Raw genomic sequence first — 23,357 nt, 5'->3', positions numbered from 1 at the left:
CCTATGAGCACATCATAACTAAGATCGGAGAGAGGTAGCCATGAGGAAGGGGAATGAGGCTCAGATATGAAATTTGCCATAGTTAACCCCACATATATGGAACTGGGAACTGGCCATGCAGAGCTTCAGTTTCCAGATTACTTACCCATTTGGGTTTCTTTCCAGCTCATTTAAAAGTGTATGATCACAGTATTCAAAAACTAAATGCATTTTCCTTTTTCTCTTGAACACCTCAATGAGGTTCACAAGGTTTGGGTGTTTTAATTGCTGCAAAGGAATGGAAATAGAAAACTTGGTGATTTGTTTCTCATAAGTTTCTCTGCCAATCCCTTACAATTTTAAGAACACAAGGCCTTGCTTATCATTCTCTATAAATCTCTTGTGGAGAATTTTATTACAGTTACAAGAGAAACTATTCTTAGTAAAAATTGTAGAATCTTAAAGTTGGAAGAAAAATTTTAAATTCATCTAATGTACCCATAATAGATGGTAACTAAATTGCTTGAATCTCTCTGGAGATAGCAAATAAAGTACACAACTGAAAGTATAAACACTAAAACTAAACACAGTGTATGCATTTTCTGGAAATGCTAAACATCCATGTCTTAAAAAAACCTGAATAATAAATTGAGGAAAATGGAATGGATTTTGATTTAACTATAAAAATCATCAATATCCATTTAGTTTACATATTGCCATGGATTTAATGTGTAAATGTCAGCTGGATTTGAACCCAGTCAGGATTTTAGTATTGGCTCTCAGAAATACTAGATCTCAACCCTCAAATCTGATCAAACTGTCTATTCTAGGAGTACCTACAGTCTGTTTTTTCAGTTTATCATATTTTCAGCTGTTTCTTGATTTTGTTGTTCTCACATATGCATAGATGTTTTATGTGTAAATTCTATTCCAAACTGAAGCATTTTATAAGGCAACCTCTGTTTAATGTTTGTAAACCAAAGGAAAAATCCTGATTAAATAAAATAATCATTAAAGTAACTACATAATTTATCATCCAATCAAGGTAATGTGTATAAGCCAAGACCATCCTGGGCAAACCAGCACATATGGCCACCCTGTTTATAGCTAGCTAGGTTAACAGTAAAATTAAGCATACAAACTAGGATACTTTTTGAAGGGGATGCTAACCAGAGCAGACTTTGGAACAAAAGCTATAAACCAGGACATCTGATCTCCTACTTAAAACTCATTTCCCATGTTGTTTTCCCAGTGTAGGAGACAAACCTCTCCAAACCTTATGCCATTTACTCAGAAAGATATATATGCATACATATACACATATCTATATATACGGATCACAGTATTCAAAAACTAAATGAATTTTCCTTTTTCTCCTGAACACCTCAATGAGGTTCACAAGGTTTGGGTGTTTTAATTGCTGCAAAGGAATGGAAATACAAAACTTGGTGATTTGTTTCTACTACTGACACTGACATGTTGAATCCTATCAGTGAAAACAACTGTAACTGTGGTGACAGCATTGTGTATATAGTAGAAGCTGAATAAATATTTTGCAGGCCCAGTAGACAGTTTTAAGGACAGGGATTTAGATAGCATCTTCCACCTCAGTATCTGTAAGCATCACTTGACCCAAACAAACAAACAAAAAACCCTCTGTGACTATGTGTCTGCTGCTCAACAGTTTGGGAAAGGGAATCCATGTCATATTAAAAATATGCCCAGAGCACCAAATCAATTTGCCATTTCCTAAAAGAACAGGAAAGCAAATAGGGGAGGAAACAGGTCACACAGGGAAGCCCACTGCTTTGTGCTACAGTAGAAACCACAGGATGGAAACAAAACCAGTAAAGTAAGGGATTCAGATGCGACAGCTGGATGCAATGTCTAGACTTAACCTGGTCAAATTCGTCTTTGGGTAGACAGGCAATTTCAATCTCCTTTGCAAATGAAATTAACTTAGCTCAGAAAAACAGTGACGTGTCTAAAGTAAAACAGGTGGTACAGAGGGGGAAAATCAAATCACATTTAAATAATGGGAGGATGTGGGGAAGGTGGAATTTATCATGGAAGGCATCTGTTCAGGACATGCACAGGCATAACATAAAAACAGAAGAGATTGCCCATTATGGGAGCACACTGGATAGGAATCTGGCTACTTTTTACCTTAAAGTTCATTCTCAAATTGGGGTGCCAGGGGAGTACTACCTGACCATTTACTTCACTTGAAGACATGGGCTTAGGGGTGGTAAAAAGCATTACTTTTATTTGAAAACAACCCACCGCCAGGTTCAGAGCCACAGTGTAGCCTGGCTCTGTGGCTGAGCTGTTGGGTGACCAGCACCCTGCTGGTTATGAGGTAACGGGGAGCTGTTTTTAGGCATGGTGGATGTCCTCTTGACAACTCTGTGTACATCAAATTATATTTTAAACAAAACACTAGGATTGACTAGTTCAGTAAACCTGCTGCAAGCAATACTGGGAAAGGAGAGGTAATTCCCTAATGACTATCTCCCTTTAAAAACTGGATTTCTGGCGATTTCCTAAAAACAGAAGACACATGTCAGAAATAAAGGTCAGCTGTACGTTCTTGAGGAAATCACAGTTTTGTTATTCAAAAGTGGTCCATGAGCCAGCAGCTTCTGTGCCAGAGAAGCTTGTTAGAAATGCTGAATCCCAGGCCAACCCCAGGCCTCAGACCCTGCCTTTCAGCAAGGTCCCCAGGAGACTCCAATGCACATTAATATCTGGGAAGCATGGCCTATGCCTGTTTCCTCTCTAATAAGGGTGCTGGAGGAGAAGCATCTTGTGGATAAAGTAAGGGTTCCTGTGGCCAGGATTCTCAACTGGCCCTGGTCAGCTAGCTCACTACACACGTGTGGGCAGTGTGTTGCGATTGACTCTATATAAAGAGCTCTGCCCAGTACTCTGGGCGACATGGTGGCACAGCTGCAGAAGAGCAGAGACTGGAGTGGTGGCAGTGCTGAGGACAGAGACAGACAGCTGAGGGGACAGAAGGGCCCAGAGGCAGAGACCGGCTTGCTGCACACAGATCTGTTCTGAGTGGATGGGATTCGAGTGACTGACCTGTCACTGTGGAAATAAAGCTGGGTATAAACCCTTCCACCCCAAGAATGTTCCATTGTCATTTTTCAGTCTCACTGAATGCATAGTGAACTTGGCCGGGGCTGAAACCCTTTGGCAAGACACATCTCTGAATCTTCTAGGGTTCTAAAACTAAGATTGCTAGGACAGGAAAATACTCTCATTGAGAACATCTGAATCTGACATGTCGAATCCTATCAGTGAAAACAACTGTAACAAAACCTTTATGGGGGTACTAGCAATTCAAAATGTGTAAGAACCGGTGGAGTGCAAGCAGGACCAAACCACTGCTATGCCTACAGTGGCAGGGGCGTGGTCCCATGGGCTCCTGTGTCAAGAGATGCTCTTTCACTTGCTGGTTTGTGGGGCCAAGGATTGGGGGGTGGGGTGCAGAGAAAGTCCAGAGCTGGGAGTAAAGGACATGGGGACTTAGGACAGTGGGTTTTTACCAACCAGGGTAGAAATACTTCAATATTTTAACAATCTACAGCTTGTACTCATAATATCAGATAAACATCAGAGCTGCCAAAGTCCAAAGTGATGATCAATTTATTTCCCATAGTTGTCAATAATTAAATTTAAATCTAATGAAAAAATCATTTTTGAATCCTTTGTAATTTTGGCATACATAGTTCACTCAGTACCACGATATTGAGAAAGTTAACCTACCTTCAGCATACGTATTTCTCTTAGTGCTATTTTCTTAACAACAGGATCATCTTCAGATTCCACAAATTTTTTAATAGCTACCACTTGTCCAGATGTTTTGTTTCTGCATTTGAATACAACCCCATAAGACCCTTCTCCAATCTTAGCTAATTTTTCATACTTTTCCATTATAGTTGAAGTGACTTAAATTACTGTATTGATTGATTTGCAGTACAATGATGCACCTGGAAGATAAGATGACTCAGCTTAATCAAGTTATCAAGGGCAATGTTCTCACAGTTTGTAATATAAAACCAGTTTGCTCAGAATGCCGAAGATTTATTTCAATCGACTAATTTTAAGTACACTTAAAAATACTTGGATGTTATTTAGTCATTCCAAAACAGTTCTGCCAGCTACTGCAAACATTTCATATATTATTTATTATAATGGGTCTGTGTTTACCTCCATTGATTGAAAACATCTGTGGAAGGGAAACTTATATACTGCTTTTATTATCCTCAGGTATATGATGAAAATATGATGCTTTGAGATCCAGCTGAAGGCGCATTTTATACCTTTGGACATGGTGTTTATATTTTCCTTCCTAACCCATTTTAGTACTGCAGAGACTAGAAGAGTTGAGAACAAGACCTGGTCCAAAGTGCTATACCTCCACCTGGTGGAGAGAACAAAGATGTGGGCTGCTGAATAAAGCAGCCATAAAAACCACAACAAATCTTTTCACAGCATCATTTATTGCTGTTAGCTTGATGAACATCTCTGCATGAATGGACAAAATCATTTCACAACCAGTCAGTTCTAAACCAAATGCCTTCTTTCTTATCCTCTACCCCTACCCAAAGTTCACAAACTTGTTGTTCCCCATTACACCTAAATGGCTTGTCAAGATAGTATGGTTGAGGTCTTTGATAGCCAAGAATGATGGCAGTAGCCTAAATCTAATCTCTTCAAATAACTTTCACAAAGCTACAGAAATCAACTATAGCAATAAAACCACATAAATACAATGCTTTCAACATAACAAGAAGATAGAGTAATCTACAAAACTTCAGTAGAAAAGTAAACCCCAAATTCTGGAAGAGATATCCCTTGAGGTGACACTATCAGCCTTTGCAGAAAGCAAAGATAGGAATGGGTGAGATCTTGAAAAACTGTAAAGAGAGAAGAGGGGAAAAAAAGGGCTAAGACAGACTTAAAATCACCCTCTGGAAGAGAAATACATCACAAGTGCAAAAATACTGGGAGTTGTCCTGGGGGATGTGAACACTCACTATAGGAAGGAGACTTCAAAGTCATGGATACTGAGGAGGCATCAGTCACTGGCAGCACCCTTGGGGGAAGAGAAGTGTAAGGGAGAAGGGAGAGGCTTATTCAATCTGTTAGAGACTGGATAGTGACGGGAAAGAGAGGAAGAGGGATACATTTTTGAACTTGCAAAACAAAAGAGAACTCCAAAACTGAAGGACATGCAAATCTTCCCTTCACCACTAATATTTAAAAAAGCACTATCCATTAAAGAAACTGCCCTTTGATACAGTGACAGAGGCGGCTATCCCAGGATTACTGCCAATTACTACATGCCAAAAGCTGCCCAAGAAATAAAACACAGGAAAGCAGTCTCCATACAAAACTGTTACTGAAATACAGAAATGAGAATCAAAACATTGCAGCAAATGAAAATCACTCCAAAAAACTCTATGAAGCAGAAGAAAACAAACACAATTCTCCAAGCGGTTTAAATATCTTCCAACAATCATTTGGAGATATGAAAAGCCACTTTGAATCAGAAATTCAAATAATAAGACCAGAAGTGGATAAAAATATAGGGGAAAAGAAAAAAGATAGGTGATTGAATTCAGGAAAGACATGGAAGAACAAGCCCAAATCATCTCAGAAATTAAGGCTAAATAACAAGATGCCAATGGGAGAACAGATTCAAATGAAAGTTTAATAAGGGGCATTAAAGAAAGACAGAATGGCAATTAAGGGAATAAAATGAGAAATAAAGACTATGGGAGTTTAAAGAGAAAGTGGTTGAAATGGAAGACAAAGAGCCAACATATATATATATATATATATATATATATATATATATATATATATATATATATAAATAACTAGAGTCACTGAAGACAAAACAGTGGAACAGAACCAATAGTTGAAACTCTAATCCAAAAAAATTTTCTGGAAATAAAATAAGATTTGAATATACATACTAAAAGGGCTCACCAGATAGCTAGGAAAATGAACCAATCAACTGAGACATATTTGAATAAAACTATAAAAGATAAAGAAAACACTCATATTCTCCAGAAATAGACTAAATAAGTGTAAGAGAATTCAAGTGACCAAATTTTTCAAGAGCAACATACAATGCAAAATAAAAACACAGCAGCATTTTGAAGAAATTCAAGGGAAGAAAGGGAAAAACAAGAACTCTTCATGGATAAACAGTTTAAAACATGTGAGAATTCCAGGAACAAGAGGATAACTTTCTTGTAGACTTAAGAGTTGATTGGGAAAACTTCAGGAAAAGGATTTATGGTGAGCATTTATTATATTTAATTAAAGACTAAGATCAAGATGGGGATAAGGAGGGAAGAATAATACATAAATGTTATAAAGTCTGACAATGTAGAAAGCAATGTAATAAAAATATGTGAAAAGAATAGAAAGGGAAAGAGAAATGCAGAATAGTGGCTAAAATCCAGAAGACTGTAGAAACGAACTCTCACACACTAATGGCAGGACTATAAAATGGCACAGCCCCATTAGAAAATAATAATTGGATTATTGTAATTATAAGCCCCATTGGGAAAGGTAATTTGGCAAAGTCTTAAAAATTAAACATAAATTTAACATAAAAGTTAAACATAAACAGCAGTTCTACTCTTCAGTATCTATCTACCCAGGAAAAATATGTCTGTAAAGATGATGCCGGGGTTCTTGTTTGCGGAGCCGAACAATGAGCTTCACAAACAGCACAGTCAAGGTAGGAGAGCAAGGTACAGGCTTTTATTTAGAGATACAGTGAAAGGACAGAGCTCCCGGGTCACGCCAGGAAGGGACAAGACAGTCCGTAGTGGTGCGTTGTCTAGGGTGTTTTATAGACAGTTAAGGATTTTTCGAGAACATGAAAAAAAACTTAGGGGTGTGGACTTGTTAAGTGGTCTCTGAATATTTAGAATTAACTTAACACAAGCAATTTCCTCTGATGATTTCTCCCTGAGATACCAGCATCTTGGTCTGGGAGCATATGAAACAAGGCCACCTGCTCAGCCCCCAAGGTGGGCCGAGGTATTGTTTGCTAAAGAGTAAGTTAAGAATTTCTAACGTCTTAACTTCTTGGGTATTAAAATGTAATCTTATCTTTAAGGTGGAATCCTTCCTGCCTTTTACTGTGTTGTTTATGCCTGGGCTTACTTGCTAAATTAGTTGCCCAGTTTGCAAAATCACTTCATCAGATCTGAAGGAGAAAGACAGCACATAGGCCTGGGCCTTTTAGTATGCTAAAGAGAACCTTACACATGATTATAAGTGGTTAGCATAATAAAACATGTGCTACTCTTCTTTATCTTGGGAATATTAACTGATTTCACTGAAGAATGATTCTAGAGCTCAATATTTAACGTAGAGTTTTAGCAGGGGGCGTTCCTTGCATGTAGTTACATTGCTCTGGCTGCAAATATCCTGCCCTGCCCCCTCCGGAGGCCCTCACCCTACTCTGACTACATTTATGGTCCCTGTTTCACAAAGACATGTATGCAAATGCTCACAGGACCATTATCCCTAAGAGCTCCAAACTGAAAACAGTCCAAATGCCATCTGCTGAGGAATGAAAACCATGCAATGAAATACTACTCGGCAAAAAAAAAAACGAATGAACTACTACTGCCTTCAGGCAGCATTTATCATAAGATCAAGATAAAAAAAGCAAAACTGAAAACATATGCTAAGTGCAAGAAGCCAGACAAAAACCTCTCACATTTTGTATGGGTCCATTTACATGAAATGTCTAGAAAAGGCAAATGAGCCACTGAGGGCACAGCATCCCTTTTGTGGTGTTCTTGCCTAAAATGCAAAACGTGAAACTGATCATGAGGAAACAACAAAGCCAAATTGAGTGGCATTCTACAAATAATTGGCCTGTGTTCTTACAAAAATGTTAAAGTTAGGAAAGACAAAGGTCAAATACTGTTCCAGACTGAAGGAAACTAAAGAGGTGAAAATGAAATGCAATGTGTGATCCTGAACTGGATCCTAGAATAGGGGAAAAATAACTATGAAGAAAAAGACTGGGATAATGGGTGATATCTGAATATTGACTGTGGATTAGACACTAAATTTCCTAGTTTTGGTAATCTATATTGTTTTTAAGTTAGAAAATGTCCCAATTCTTAGGAAATATACACTGAATTATTTAGAGGTAAGAGGACATGCAACTTACTCTCAAGTGGTACAGAAAATTAATACGCATGTATTAATACAGAGAGATAAAAAGGAAACGATAAAGCAAATGGAGCACAATGTAAGCCATTAATGAATAGATGCATGGGATGCCAGGTGCACTATTCTTGCAGTTTGAAATTCTTATATCAAAATAGGACAATTAAAAAACCCCATATATGCTGGGACTAAAGTGTTCTTCACTTACTTTTCTTCTGCATATCTACTTCCATTACACCAAAAACATCTTTCTCAAACATCAATATAATCAGATACTGCACTTGGTCGAAAAAGTCTTACGCCCTCTAATGCCACAGGATAAAGTTCAAATTGTAGTATGGTATTTACAATCCTTTACATCCTGGTCCCAATGTACCTTTCCTGCATTGCTTCTCAGATTCTTCCCCGAATACTTCCAGTCTCTAAGTCTCTGCTTGTATACTGCTGCTTGGAAGGTTTTCCCCTGAAATCCTCTTCGTCTTTTGTAAAGTGCAATTCAAGCGTCTTTTCTGCTTACATTTCCCCAATCTGCAAAAGCAAGCTCCCTCTCTCCACATACTGTGTTAACTTGCCTCACTCCTTTTTTACACATTCTTAAACCTAACATGCATTGTTAGTTACTGTCTGGCACTTAGTAGGTGCTCAAACTATCTACTGCAGTCCTACTACAATTTTATTCTCTAACTTTCCCAGTAAATATGTAAAATAACTTTCTTTTTAAAGTAATCTAGTAATTACATTTTGATGTGTTAATACAGTACTTGGGCAGGAAATCAAGATTAAACAGTGGAACAACTCTTGGCAGGGACAGATGCCATTGGTTCAAAATATTTTCCATAGTTATTAGTGATTTCCAATCTGAAGCTGCATACCTCTTGGCTACAGGGCCTCCTGACTTCAGAATTTTCCAAATAGTTGACTAAGTTAGTGAAGGTCTGTGTACAAAGGCAAAAACAGGTATAGCCTTGGGTCTACTGGTGAATACAGAAAAACAGATGATTACTTTAGTGGATCCTTAAATTCTCTGAAAATTTTCTAATTTCCTTAGTCTTAAGGATTTGCAAAATGATGCACCTAGAAACAGAGAAAAACACTTGGAGGCAGGTCCTGAAGGCTCAGGCAAGCCTAAGGAGTACACTGAGATAAGGAAGACAAGATTAAGAGAGAGAGGAAATGGGGTGGAAAAACACTTATTATTTGCCTAATCTAAGAGTTTATAGGAGACTGGTGTATAGAGAGGAGTTAGCAATGAGGGGAAAAGGGGACTTTTTCAACACTAGGCCAGACCAGTTACAGATTCTACAGGCTAAAAGTCACAATCCACTATGTTATCACTGTTTCCAATGCAACCAAAAACAGGCTGTACTTCTATTTTATAAAGCTGACCAGAAAAATGGGCTACAAAACCTTTCTGCATCTGTCTTGTAAGCATAATACTGAATTACAGAACTTCAAAAGTACACCTCTTTGTAAATTGAATTGGTGATAGCACAATCGGATTAATTAAAAACATCCTCAGAAAACCAGACCATATAATTACATAATCCAAGAATTTTGTTTGAACTCATCACATTTCGTGTATACACAAAACAGATTTGGAAATTTGGCATAATCCATTTTATTTCCAGGCCTCTAAACGGGACCGACCCTTCACTGGACGACAGTCCAGCGTCGCTGCCGTCCAGGGGTTTCCAAAGCGCAGACGCGCCCTCGGCCCGCCTGGACCACCGCGCCTGGGCCCCCGCCGCCCTCGTGCCTCCCTCTCGTCCCCAAGGGAGCCGCCCACGGCGGTCCCCTCTAGCCCCTCGCCCCCGCCCCTACCCGGCCCTCCAGAGGCCGCCGGAGGGGAAGGCAGCGAACCTGCCTGTCCCTGGGGGCCTTCATCCCGCCCCTAGTTCTCCCCGCGCGCCTCCGCCCCCAACCCCGGCCGGCCGTGCTGCGGCCCGCGCCCGTCGCCGCCACTCGCACTTACGGCGCGGACGGGGGCGATGCTCACAGCCTCGAGCAGTCCCAGCAGCCCCAGCGCGAGCGGGGGACACTCCGCGCAGGCAGCCGCGAGCCGGCCACTCCCGGGCGGAACCGCCGCGGCGTCTCCGGGGCAACCGGACGCGCAGGCCACGCGGGAACGGGCGGTTTCCGGAGCGGCCTCCTCGGCGCCCGCCGTCCCGCGTTCGCTGTCTCGGTGGGTCAGCTTCGGGCCAAGCCCGTAACGTCATCGGTACTTTCTCCTCCGAGAACCTTTTAAGAGGCCCTGAAGGAGCTCAGGGAACATTTTAACTACTTTTCCATGAACTCTGTGATTACACTCGGTTCTGTTCTTTCCATGACCTCAGATGCCCTAAAATAAAGCACATATAAATATTATTAGCTCGTTTCCCTGTCTGGGCAGAGACCTTCAGTTTGTAGATCCTGTATTAGTCCATATGCTACAGACTGCTTTATTGTCCAAATAACTTTTCAGCCGACTTGTTGGCTGTTTTTGTGACAAGAACCAATCAGCTGTGGTAGATTGCTCCCATTTTCACAATTCAGTAAGCACTGTAGTAGCGACTACGAAGAGACGTTTGCCACCCAAAGGGGAAGCAAGTCAAGCAATGTGATGAATGCTATAGAGGTAAATGTATGCAAATTGGAAAGATAATTTTTGCCAAAGCTTCCCCTTATTGTCCCCCAGGCGAACTTAAAAATACGAACTACATGTTAATCAGGACATACACACTTTGTTTAGCATGGGGAGTAAAATGCTCCCCGTCACGCCCAAATTTAGGATGGCCATACTTCCCTTCTACTGAGGTGACTCGTGGTCTTTTCTCATCTACCTTCAGTTCTCCATTTCCTTCAAATACGCGTATGTCCTTCCATCTTTAGGAAAAATGCCTAGAAACAGCCTTTATATACTTCTTCCTTCAAGACCATATTCCCAATAGACTCAAACCAACATAATCTCGTACACACCCATATTTATGTAATTTCTGCTGTCACCATCGGATAGAGAATTTTCTCCGTAAAGATACAAGTCATCACTGTATGTCCAAACCTGGCAGCTTATTTTCATCTTCATTGATTTGACTGCTGCAGTTTCCAAAACTGTGGCCTAATGAGTCCCTTTTCTCTTTAGGAAACTCTTCACAATTGTGTCCATCCTTGTTTTCTAGCTTCCTGTTCTTACTCTCCTCCATGCACCCTAAGATCAGCTGCATTTAATGTCATTCCTTGAACATGTGCATTTTTACGCTTTAGTCTAGCCTACAGCTCCCTATCCTAATTTTTCCCTGAACTTGATAAACTCATCTATCGACAACACGGTTTATATACAACTTTCTACACAGCTGCTTTCCTTTTTCCAAAGCAGAATTAGGCACAACCTTTTGTACCTCTCTATCTTTATTCATCCAGATGTGCTCCTTGAATACTGGGAATGATGGCTTTTCCATCTTTCTTCTAGTGCCAGTAAAGTGCTTGGTTACACTGTAAAAGGTGAACACATGTTGGTTAAATAATTGAGTATCTCACAAAAGTAAGAAAAAAAGTCTTTGTAATGAGTTTTGGCTAGACTTATTTAATAAGCTTTAACTGTACAATTAATTTTATGCAAATCCTTTTATCCTTACATAAAACACCTTGAAAAAGGAAAATACTTTATGGCAAAGCAAAAAATTAAGACAGGAAATTATTAATTTCTTTTGTTGCAATAGACAGTGAAATTCAGAATTTGAAATTCCAACTCCTGGAGACAATATATCTAACATAAGGAGGAAAAATGCTGAAGTGTATTTTAGAGGGCAGTGGATATACTGCATGTATTCTGTGTAATACATAGTTTAGCAGAATTGTTATTGAGTACTATACACTTTGAACCAAGTGCCTATGTTCAAATCCTAGCTCTACCACGTACCAGCTATCTTCTTGGGCAAGTTATTTAAACTTTCTATGTTTCAGTTTCTTAATCTGTAAAATAGTGTTAACAATGTCTACCTCCTTCGGCTGTTCTGGGGCTTCAGTGGGAGAATCTATGTAAAGCATGTAGAATAACACCTGGCACACACATACATGTACTGGGCACTTACTGTTACTATCTTCCCTCAAGTAATACTACTAGTGTTTATCCATTATTTTATGTAACATACACTTTCATCTGTCTTCTAATACTGGTGAAAACTGATATCTGTCGTTTATTTCCTGGTCTCTGCTGACATCAATGACATACCTGTAAGCTGAAAGCTGCCAATAGGCCCAGAAAAAATTGGTCTCATTCTTATCAACACCAGTGTCTAAGAAACTAGCTAACAAGAGAGACAGCTTGAACTTCCATGAAGATGAAATAGATGGTTTCCAACATTTAAGTGAGTGGCTCTCTTCCTTTTATGTGAATAGAGATCCTTAGTTACTGGGGTGACCCTCAATATTTGCATTTTTAAGTATTAAAATTAAAATTAAATATTGTCCTCAGGTACAGGATCCTTGGACCACACTCAGAAACATTTGTACAACTTTATAAAAATACAGGTTACTGGGCTTCACACCCAAAGATTGATTCCAGGGGTCTATATTTTCACAAAGCTCATGAGTAACACACAACCAGTTGTTTACTTTATTTTCTAGAAATACTTCTTAGTGCTTGACAGTAAAATGTGATGGTTAAACTTTTTTGACATGTGAACTTTCATATACTTACAGAACTTAGAAACAAGAAAAAACAGTGGCCCAGAGAAAGGATCAACAACCTTGTCAATAAATGCCAACAATAGAACCTTGATTTTTTGAAAATGTTTCCCATGACTCTGTTTGCCAACAAATTCATAATGTTATACTGGTAAATACGAGTTTTCAAAACAGTCATTAATTCACACATTAATGCTAAGATTAGTCAGTGTATTTATTTGGGAAAAGTGATATATGTAAACAAGCTTATGATTATTAACATCTATATCATTTAGAAGTAACATTTTTAGATAAGGAATAGTTGTTCTAGAGTCAAATTATCCAAGGTCACCATGATGGGCAGTGGCATTAGCGAGAGTAGAAACAGTGTCCTTTGACCTCCAATCCTGTTCTTGCCACCTAACCTTCCCCTTCCTAACCTCCTAGAACTGCATTCCCCAACTCACTCCCTTCCTTTCTCTAACCCAGGAGTCACTAAACTTTTTCTATAAAGGGTCAGATGGTAAACATTTTAGGCTCTGTGGGCCATACAGCTTTCTTTCAACCACTCAACTCTGCTATTGTATTGCAAAAGCAGCCACAGACAACATGTGAATGAATACATGTGGTGTGTTCCAACAAAACATTTACAAAACGTGGCGAGCAGGATTAGGCTGAGGAATGTAGGTTTGCTGATGCCTGCTCTAAGCAAAAGACCATGAGTGTGTAATTGATTTTCCTGATCAGGAAGCTGAAGATTCTATAGAAGATGCCCTTTTCTCAAATGTGGGAATATTATTCCTTTATGAAACTGGGATGACAGATCAAATAAAAATATGACCTGAGGGACCAGAATGGTATTTGAGAATTTAATGCAGAGTAATTAAAAAGTTTTTTTCTCCTTAATATATTTTTGACCCACTGTATACATACTAAGCCAGATGATCAGCTACTATACAACAGCATGTTAAAAAACATGTTTATTTTACACTATGTACAATCAGGAACATATTTAAAAGCATTATCAATTAAAATAAATGAAGACCATAAATCACAATTTAGTTTGTTCTTAGTGTACACACTCACATTAAAATATAAAGAACATATACCAAAAGAGGGCCAAAAGTGTGCATTTTGCTAAAACTCGGGATATATATATTCCATTGGAAAAAAACAATCAAAAATGATTTTAACCAAAACTAAGTTCCTGTGATGTATAATAACCATTATATTGTTTATATGAGGTAGTAACTAAATTATTTGCCATGTGTTAATAATCTAAATCAGAAGAAATATGAAAATGATCATAAAATAAGGCCAACAAAAGTAAAAATTCCACTAGAAATTTGAACCACTTCCTTCTATGGAATGTTATATATAGTTCTTCAATGTGATTATATGAAATGTTTAGTGTAGACTCTTTAATAATGCTAATTTATTCTTTGTGCATACTGTAATTCAAACAACTGTAGTGTAACATCATGGTACTACTATGCTGTGATTCAAATGTTTTTCAAAGGTATTGTGCTTAAGCACAGACAAGCAATCTTAATGGAATTCTGCTTAAATATCAAAAGACCAGTTACTGCAACAGGTGGTAAACTGGTTTGTTTCACACAGAAAACAATCCAGATATATTTTAAAAAGATGTTGTGGAGCCAAATGCCTATTGACAATGTCACAGCTTACTTTTGTGACTTAATACATCACAGATCAATACTTGTGCAACTATAAACACCAGTGTACTTGCATTAAAATTAAAAAATTATAAAATTACAGCTTCCATTATAATTTTAAAAGTTAACAAGATTTATATTCATATTACTAAATTACATATAACAAAAATACAATAGTGTTAAATGGACTGTTCATTGCCAGCATCCCATTTTGTAATATAGCCACACCCAAGAATATACTAAAGAATTCTTAAAATATTAACCCCCAATGGCATTTTTCATCAACATTTACATCTGTACAGATAAGACACTTGTACATCTCATAAAGTACATTATCTACATAAATTCTTAGTGTATGTCTTCAGCAATATGAAGTTTCACAGAAAAATACTGCCTATATGTACAAAGATTACATAACAATGAATTAAGCACTTGTGTGGTTCAATATGCTAAATATATCCATACCACTTAAAACAAAAATTTTTCCATCTTGTCTCATGCCACAATAAATTACAAGAAACTGAAGTCAGGTTACTGCAGCTTTTTTTGTACAGCTTCAAGCATCCATTAATGTTGCAGTGGCAGTGTTCTTTCTATAGTTAACTGTCAGAGCACAACATTTCTCAGTAACTGTTTTCATGACCCGCCAGGATGTATAAATTGCTATTTGCTGTGGGGTTATCAGTTGGCCTACTTTCCAAAACCACGACCCTAAAAGCAATAAACAAACAAAATATAACAAAGTTATTCCTGAAAACTAGTATTAGCAGAAAAATCTTCCATTGCTTCTTTATTATAGGCTTCTATAAATGCTGCTTATTTGATTGGTGGGCAGAAATCTTTTGCAAGTCACTATGATTAAAGAGCCAGTTTCAGCTCTCGGAAATAATTCTGCTGTCCACCACCTTCCATCTCTACACCTGTAGTGTTACAAGAATTGGGAGTGGGGTGGGAGAGACCTGTATTTATGAATAATTTGGGGGAACTTAATTCTTATCATAAATTCTAAGAACGAATTTGTAGTTCAAGAATCAGAATGTATATCAGCATACAGCTCAAAAATCCTATTTGGCACTAAACCCAAAAAGTTTTGTTAGCATATGGTACTGCCTGTTTCTTGTGCTATAAATAATACTTCAGGTAGCATGTTTAAGGCAAAATTAGTACTGACAGCTCTATATTCTCCAAGGCATATTCTCCAAGGCTTTGTAACTTTCTGACTAATTGAATTTTTATAGTGTGAAAAACACAATGTTGAATATATTACTGTAGAAGTTTCAATTCTCTTGAAAAAGAAACTACCTTCATGACGGATTTATAAAACATGTTTAGAACTACATTTAATACAACCTGTCATACCTGTCAGATCCAAGCAGTCTGAAAATTCTTGTGTTATCTGAAATTTCTTGTGTTACCTGTTAAATTAAAATGTAAATTTAATTTTTGAAATTAAAGGCACAACATTTTACATGGGCATTTCATTTATAACTCTATAGAAAAGTAACACAATTCCTAAAATGGAAATAAATACCTGTATGACTTAATTTGTTAAGTTAGCAGGGAGGTGCATAAATTTGCTTGTCTAGAAAAAATGAGGCTAAGTTTGAATTAGTCATAAAATGAATATAAAAACCATTCACTTGTTAAATTATAGACATTAAGGGCAAAATTTAAAAGCAAAGCACCAGTTCATTTTATTTATCAGAAAACATTGCCAGTTCTGTTAATGCTAAAGGTAAGGCTACTGCGTGGTATACTACTTAAATCTGGTCCTTTTACTTAAAAGGCTTAGGGTAAGATGGGACAAAGTCATGACTGTGGTTGAATCCAAGTTCTCCCAATTAGTCGGTGTAACACTGGGTAAGGTGTGTAATTTATTGGAAACAGATTTGTCTTCTGCAAAATGGGCGAGAAAATATCTACCTTGCAGTCATAACTTGCAGTGTTCTTACAAGTGCTAGTGGGTATAATGCCTAGCTAAGAAGTGCTCAATAGATAATAATTCTCTTTCCCTGTCTCCTGAAATAATATTTTCTGATGACATACATCCTTCAAGAAGTCCTCGTGTGACCAGTTACCAGCTGGGGAGGTAAGATTAAGTCTGTAGGAGAAAGAGAAACCCACTATTGCTTACTGAATGCAAAACATTCCAAATTATAATGGCCAAAATCTGGTAGGCTGAAAAAAAACAATTTGATTTTGAAACTAAATTTATTCCACTAGTACCTGTACAATTACTTTTTCTGGAAACACCAGTGATTCTTAATTTCATTGATAACCCAGCACAAATGATGGATATAACATGCTCACTTCAGTAATAGTGGCTTATATCAGATGACTGATCTTCAATGTATATGAGTTTGGCTATGAGAAGACATAAGACTTTTGGAGGGGTTGTATTCAGTCTGCCTGTGTAATGTGAAAAAGCCCATCTGGTGATCCTTGGGCAAAACTTTCTTTTTTTTAAGCCACTCTTGTATCCTACCTATGATGCCTTTCCTTCCCAGCCTAATGTTTATTAGCTGTTAACTGTTCTTACCTCTCTGATAGATGCCCTCAGGTGACTTTAAAACATTTTCCTAAAGAGTGAGCCATCTTGTGGGAATTACTACTAGAAACATATTAGTGGTGACCTTTCTCGAATACTTGACTACAGGCTCAACATTATGCCAAGCACATTACATGCTTCATTCATTTAATCTTAACAGTTCTATGAGGTAAGTACTATTTTGTTATCCTCAATTCACAGAAGAAAAAATACAGGCAAAGAGAAGTGAAGTGGTATGCCAAGGTCACACTCACTGAGAGCAGAGTCAACTCTGGAATGCATGCTCATCATCACTCTGCTACACTGTTCACTTTATTAGAAGGAATGCTCTGAGCTTAATGAGTGACAGTTCAGGACACAAAGGAGTTATTTTCTTGCTCGAGGCACCTAAGGTTTTCTTCTTCCCGTGTTCAAGTGAGTCGCACTACTAAGAATGGCAGGGGGTTGCTGAAAGAATGACTGATGATTTTACTTGTCCATAATACTCTAGGGGACAAGTACCACATCGTGGTCATGTTTATAACCCCAGTACTTTCTGGTGTAAATGTTGAACTGAGGTGAATGTGTCACATGGCTTGGAGTAAATTATTCCCATAGTTAAACTGAGCTAAGAAGAAGAGGCACAAAGAATCTTATAAATGTCAAGTGAGTAGGGGTAACAGAAATAGGAGGCAAGGTGGCTTCAAGAGAAATGTAGAGTTATGTAGCCTGCATTGGTCATCAATTCTGAAATACAAAGTAGAAAAGGTGCCTCAAGACAGAGAGCCAGCATCAGAACTCTTGTTTCAGGTGATATTCTGGGAAAGTTGAAAGAAAATCATAGTTGGCTCACTTTCAGTAGTTTTAGGAAGTTCTAATGCAGAATGTAAGAGGTTGATTATTTAGAAGCACATAAAATATGCACTTAAGTTGTTAGAGTGAATGGAGAGACAGAGGTGGTTATAAAGTATGTGCTATTAATTTTATCACCAGACTGAATACAGTAAATATTAATAAAGTTAGCAAATCAAGTATTTTTTGTATCAAACAGGAATTTTCCAAAGTGGAAGAAAATTGTCTGAAGTAGAATTTGATAATGTTTCACGAATATCTAATAGATAATTTTTAAAAGATTACTTACCTCATTAGATCTAAAACTTCTACCTTGCATTCCATGTTTCCAGAAAGCTAGCACACTGTCTTGCAGGCAAACTAGCAGGCAAGAACAGCTCAGTTACTGTTAATAGTATAAAAGTTCAACTGATAAGCATCATTTCATCCCTCTATCTTGCATAGCAATATTTCAGTTAATAACTAATGTCAACCATTCCATGTTTATTATGGCACCTTTACCTTTCAAATTAAAAAAAAGCTATATAGAACTTATTCATCTTTTTGACAAGAAAAAAGAGAATTCACTGAAAATATTTTGTTATAGAAACTTTTCTTTGATAGCTTAATATTTTAAAGTATTTCAAAATATAGAAAAATGTGAGAATAGCATAAAAACACACATGTATCTACCATTCAGGTCTCAGCTCCTAACATTTTGCCATACTGCTGTTTTATAAAGATAAATACAGCTGGCATCCCTAAATAAGCTCCACTAGTCCTGTCCAGTCTCTTCTTCCTCCCTGAGATAACTGCTATTATAAATTTTGGAATTGTCATTCTCATGCATGTTTACTATTACATCAAGTTTACATTACCAGTACAAACTTTGTAACAAATGTTTTCAACTTTCATGTATTTGTTATGATGAACATTTAAAGTGTTTCTAGTTTTCTGTTATACAACCAATGGTGCAATAAACATTCTTGTATCTCTTCTTGAATACATGTGCAAAATTTTCTCTGGGGTAGATACCCAGAAACAGAATCACTGGGACAGAGGCATATGTACTTTCTAAAAATTTTAGTTTTGATTTTTATATATACATATTTAATACATATTTTTGTGTGTATTCTGTGAGGAAGAAATCTGATTTGGTTTCCTGCAGATAACCAATAGTACTAGCATCATTTGTTGAATTGTCCATTATTTTTCCACTGACATAATGCTATAAATTTTCATCACATATAGGTCTATTTCTGAGCCCTTTCTTCTGTTCCACTCTTCTGTTTATTTATCCCTGTGTTGATCCAGTACTTCTCAGTAACTATGGCTTTATAAATATTTCACTATCAATAAGAGGAAGCATTCATCAGTATTTATTGTCCTATTCTTGGCTTTTGGCTCTTTCAAATGAATTTTAAGATCAGCTTATTAAGTGGCATAAAATACCTTATTGGTATTTTTATACTAAATGCACTGAATATGTGGATTAATTTGTGAAGAACTGATATCTTTCTCATATTCAATCTTTCTATCCATGGACATGGTGTAATTCTCCGTTAAAATCTTTTTTTATGCCTTTAAACAGTAACTTGGAATTTCCTAGATAATGGTCTTAAACATGTTTTGGTTACATACATATTTCATTGCTATTGTTAAAGAGACCTTTCTTACTATCAAAAATTTCATAGATTACTGGCATATCAGGAAAGCTATTCATTTGTTACTCATATCTAGCAACTCTGAATTTTCTTACTGGTTTTAGTAGTTTATTTACTGAATTATACATACTATGTAATCATATCATCAGCAAAAAGGATCTTTCACCCTTTCCTTTCTAATCCTCATAGTTCCCCTTTCTTGTGTAATAAGACAATACTGAAATGTGATGACAGAAAGCATCCTTATCTTGTTCTTCACTTTAATAGGAAATAGTTTGACCATTAATCACGATATTTTTAAAAGACTGCTATTGAAGGACATTGCCTTCTACTCCTAATTTGCTAAGAGATTATCTTTTAAAAATCATGAGTGACTTGGGTCTTCTTGAATATTTTGTGTATCTACTGAAAACTTAGGTGACTTTTTGCTTTTAATCTTTAAAATGTGCTGTTATTACATAAACAAATTTTGTGATATTGAGCCATCCTTGGTTTCCTGGGATAATGTCTACTATTTGATTAATTGAATTCTATTTGCCTTCAAATCAATTTATTTTGATTTTTCAAAATCTGTTTTCAAGAGACTGGATAATTTTTTTTTTTTTACTAATCTAGTTTGATTTTAGTATTTGTGTTAAACACTGATTTGTTCAGCATTCTACTTCTGTAATCTGAAACAGTTTGTATAGAATAGGAATTATCTTTTAAGGGTGGATGAAAATCACCTATAAAACTACCAGGTCTAATGTGGGGACAGTCCTGATTAGAAGACACCTCAAGCAATGAGCCTGACTCTGGTTCCCCACTTCCTGTGGGATACTTTTAGTTTTCTTTATTACTCAGGAGAACAGCAGATCTTTTGGCTTCAGGCCTGTACACTGCTTTGAGTTTCTTCATCTTGTTTTTTGGCCTTCGCTTTGTGATGTTAATTATGGATTATATTTTACCATCTTGAGCAAATGTCCCTCAAGCATTTGAGAGAGGGGTGGTCTAGTTGGAGGAAAGGGTAATAACTGAACCGGGAATAAGAAAAACTGAACTATGTGCCCTTGGTTCTACCCTCTGCCAACACATATACATGCAAATATGTTTTACTGATAATGGAGACCAGAAAAATTGTGTATAGTTAAATACTAAATTGATTGTCATTCATTTTCCCCAGTACTATCTCATATAGGATCATTTTCACCTTATTTTTTTGGAGTGTAATCATTTTAGAATACTGATTCTGTAAGAAATCCTTTTTCAGAAAAAACTCTTATCAAGCAAAATGAGAGAATGGCAGGAAGGAAATTCCATATACTTAAAACTCTTTGATCAGCAGATTCAACAGCAAAAATACAACAGAGTTTATAGTAACCACTAAATTTTAACATACTTATAGGGAAATTCCATGGGAGTCTGGAGGAAATGGAAATTCACAGCAATGTTATGGAAAATGATATTTAATTATTTCTTTTGAAAATGCTAAATCTGTAAGGAAGGTAACATTTATAGATTACATCATAGTTGTTAAATTAGAATATATAAAAGTGATATTGACCTCATATTCATTATAGTTTATATTTAGAAAGTAAGTCCTTAGTAATATATTTCTATAATTTTAGATAATTATCAAATTAATTTAAGCAGCTCAAAATGCAATCAAATAAGAAAGACAAAACTTTGATTTACCTATTGATTCAATCTGGAAATCAAAGGTGAGTTCAGATGATAATTTTCTGCTAGATTTTAATCTTCCTTGGAGATTTACTATTTTTATACAACCTAAGAGAGAAAAAAAGTCACTTAGAAACTCAGATAAAAGAAATCTTATTAAAATAGATGTTTATAAATAAAAACTTACAGTCCAAGCATACAAGAATGGTATCTCTCTCTAGTTGGGTTACATGAGTAACACTTGTCTGTGGGGTATCTGTAATACAAACAAACTTGATAAACTTACAGAAAAAAGGAATATTTAAAGCACAGAGTCATTAAAACAAAGAATTCTGAATATCACTGAACTTGAGACTGATGTAAATTTTAAGCTATGCACATGTAGTGGTTGAGCCAGGCTGCTTGGGTTCAAACTCTGATGCAGGTGCTAAACTATGTGAGTACTCAACAGTCTTAGCAATTACTATTACTATTGTTAATGACTACAATAGTCATTACGATTGTGATGTCATTATTTTATCTATAAGTGAAATTAGGAGTCTAATATTCTGTATTATGGTTATGACTGATTTCTAGTTTTAAGCTCAGAAGTCCCTAATACATGCAACACGTAAATATATTTTGAATGAATGAATCAGAGTCAAGCAAAATACTTCAAGTCCAAATGAGTTAAAAAGAAAAGTATTTTGAGAAGAATGAAGTTCTACCAAAACGGAGGTATTATTTTGACTATAATGATTTATCAAAGTTCTTACAAACTGAAAAATGCATTATTTTTATTATAATGATTGATCAAAGATCTTACAAAATGAAAAAGTTTAAAAGGCTTGATTTTCCATGAAGTAAGAAGTAGGATATCCCACACTTTGTATGGATATCAAAACTAAAATTGCTGAGCTATATATAGGTCCTTTTTTCTGGTCTTATATTTCCTGGAGAGTGGAACTGAACTATAGTCTGCCATGCCTACTTCCTACTTGTCATAGTATTAAGACATTCAAGGAACACTGTATTTCAGACCTTCAAACATATTTGAGCCCTGGTACTAACCAGGGCCAGAAGTATATGGAACAGGCATCCTGCACGTCAGTCCAAGCAGATCTCTGTTGCTCTCATACACTTGGTGAAAATTAAGAATCTGAATGTGTCTCCATTCAGAAAGCCCGTCTAGCCTTAATATACATAAAGCCAGGAAAATACGTTTTACGAGTTGCTTATAACCATTAATTCCCAAATATTGGAATCATCTGGAGATCTTTCAGGAATATGAAAGTCCAGTTGCTACCCCCGGATACTCTTATTTAAATGGAGGTATATATCAGCAGCTTCCCAGGTGGATTATAATGTGCAGCAAAATTTAGGATATCACTGGACTGTAATTTCATCTGATACAAAACCCTAACTATACTTTCTTACACTGTCTTTATCTCATCAGCTTAAAACCAGAGATGAATTTTTTTATCCTATATTAAAGAGATTTTATTACTGTAAGAAAATATAATCAGAAATTCCTTGGAAGGGAGGTACCCACAGCTGTATAAAATTCCTTTGTGAGGAAATAAGGTCCTTCATTCAAAAATTAGTAGAAAAGGATTTAAATTAAAGTCATTTCTGAAATTAAATTTTTAAAAATTAAAATGCTTGGGATAAGTAAGACATTAACTGAAATCCACTGATGATATTAATCAATCCACAATCCCTTCTGCTAAACAGGAGAAAGAGATTAGAAAGCAGGAGTGCATCCCCTACCTGAAGGGGAAGATAGGTGGCTAAGGGAGGATGTGTATCAATTATAAGAATATGCTGGAAAATAAACCATACTTAATGCATCTTTCTTTTTATTTAAATTAACATTTCTATTAGCCTAAGGTTTGTGTACATGTGTGGTTCTCAAGTGTGGTGCTTGTATTAACACCATCAGCATTACTTGGGAACTTATAGAAATGAGAATTCTCAGGCCCTACTGCACATCTATTGAATGAAGAACTCTGGGGGTAGGGCCCAGCAAAATATGTTTTACAAGCATTCAAGTGATTCTAATGCATATTCAAGTTTGGGAACTATTGATATGTTTTAAATGCATCAAATGAATTAGCTATTTTAAGGCAAGTTAAGTCTTTTTTTTTTCCAGGTTAATAAGTTATTCAAGACTGGATT

At 36.6% G+C, this 23,357-nt stretch overlaps 2 protein-coding genes across 9 annotated transcripts in view; both read right to left on the bottom strand.

Moving 5' to 3' along the window:
• CDKL4 (cyclin dependent kinase like 4) overlaps positions 1-10,664 on the bottom strand; it is a 42,113-nt gene extending 31,449 nt beyond the window's left edge. The window contains exons 1-3 of one of the 2 annotated variants that reach the window (XM_036925766.2): positions 10,175-10,664; positions 3,754-3,977; positions 146-267 (exon numbers count right to left, since the gene is read on the bottom strand). In XM_036925766.2, coding sequence (XP_036781661.2) covers positions 146-267; positions 3,754-3,921 — 290 coding nt within the window. In that variant the 5' untranslated portion in view covers positions 3,922-3,977; positions 10,175-10,664. Of the gene's footprint in view, positions 1-145; positions 268-3,753; positions 3,978-10,023; positions 10,092-10,174 lie in introns of those variants that run through there. The other variant, XM_036925768.2, reaches the window with a different exon arrangement.
• Positions 10,665-13,698: 3,034 nt separating this feature from the next.
• Positions 13,699-23,357, bottom strand: part of MAP4K3 (mitogen-activated protein kinase kinase kinase kinase 3) — a 244,209-nt gene continuing 234,550 nt past the window's right edge. For all 7 annotated transcript variants that reach the window (XM_036925551.2, XM_036925553.2, XM_036925552.2 and 4 more), the window contains 5 exons: positions 21,388-21,456; positions 21,216-21,308; positions 18,188-18,258; positions 15,879-15,934; positions 13,699-15,230 (listed from right to left, as the gene is read on the bottom strand). In XM_036925551.2, the coding sequence (XP_036781446.2) occupies positions 15,143-15,230; positions 15,879-15,934; positions 18,188-18,258; positions 21,216-21,308; positions 21,388-21,456 (377 nt within the window). In that variant the 3' untranslated portion in view covers positions 13,699-15,142. The remainder of the gene's footprint in view (positions 15,231-15,878; positions 15,935-18,187; positions 18,259-21,215; positions 21,309-21,387; positions 21,457-23,357) is intronic.

The sequence above is a fragment of the Manis pentadactyla genome, chromosome 2, assembly GCF_030020395.1.
Source record: "Manis pentadactyla isolate mManPen7 chromosome 2, mManPen7.hap1, whole genome shotgun sequence".
In the NCBI taxonomy this organism is placed as follows: Eukaryota; Metazoa; Chordata; class Mammalia; order Pholidota; family Manidae; genus Manis; species Manis pentadactyla.
This window is presented reverse-complemented; position numbering and strand designations above follow the sequence as displayed.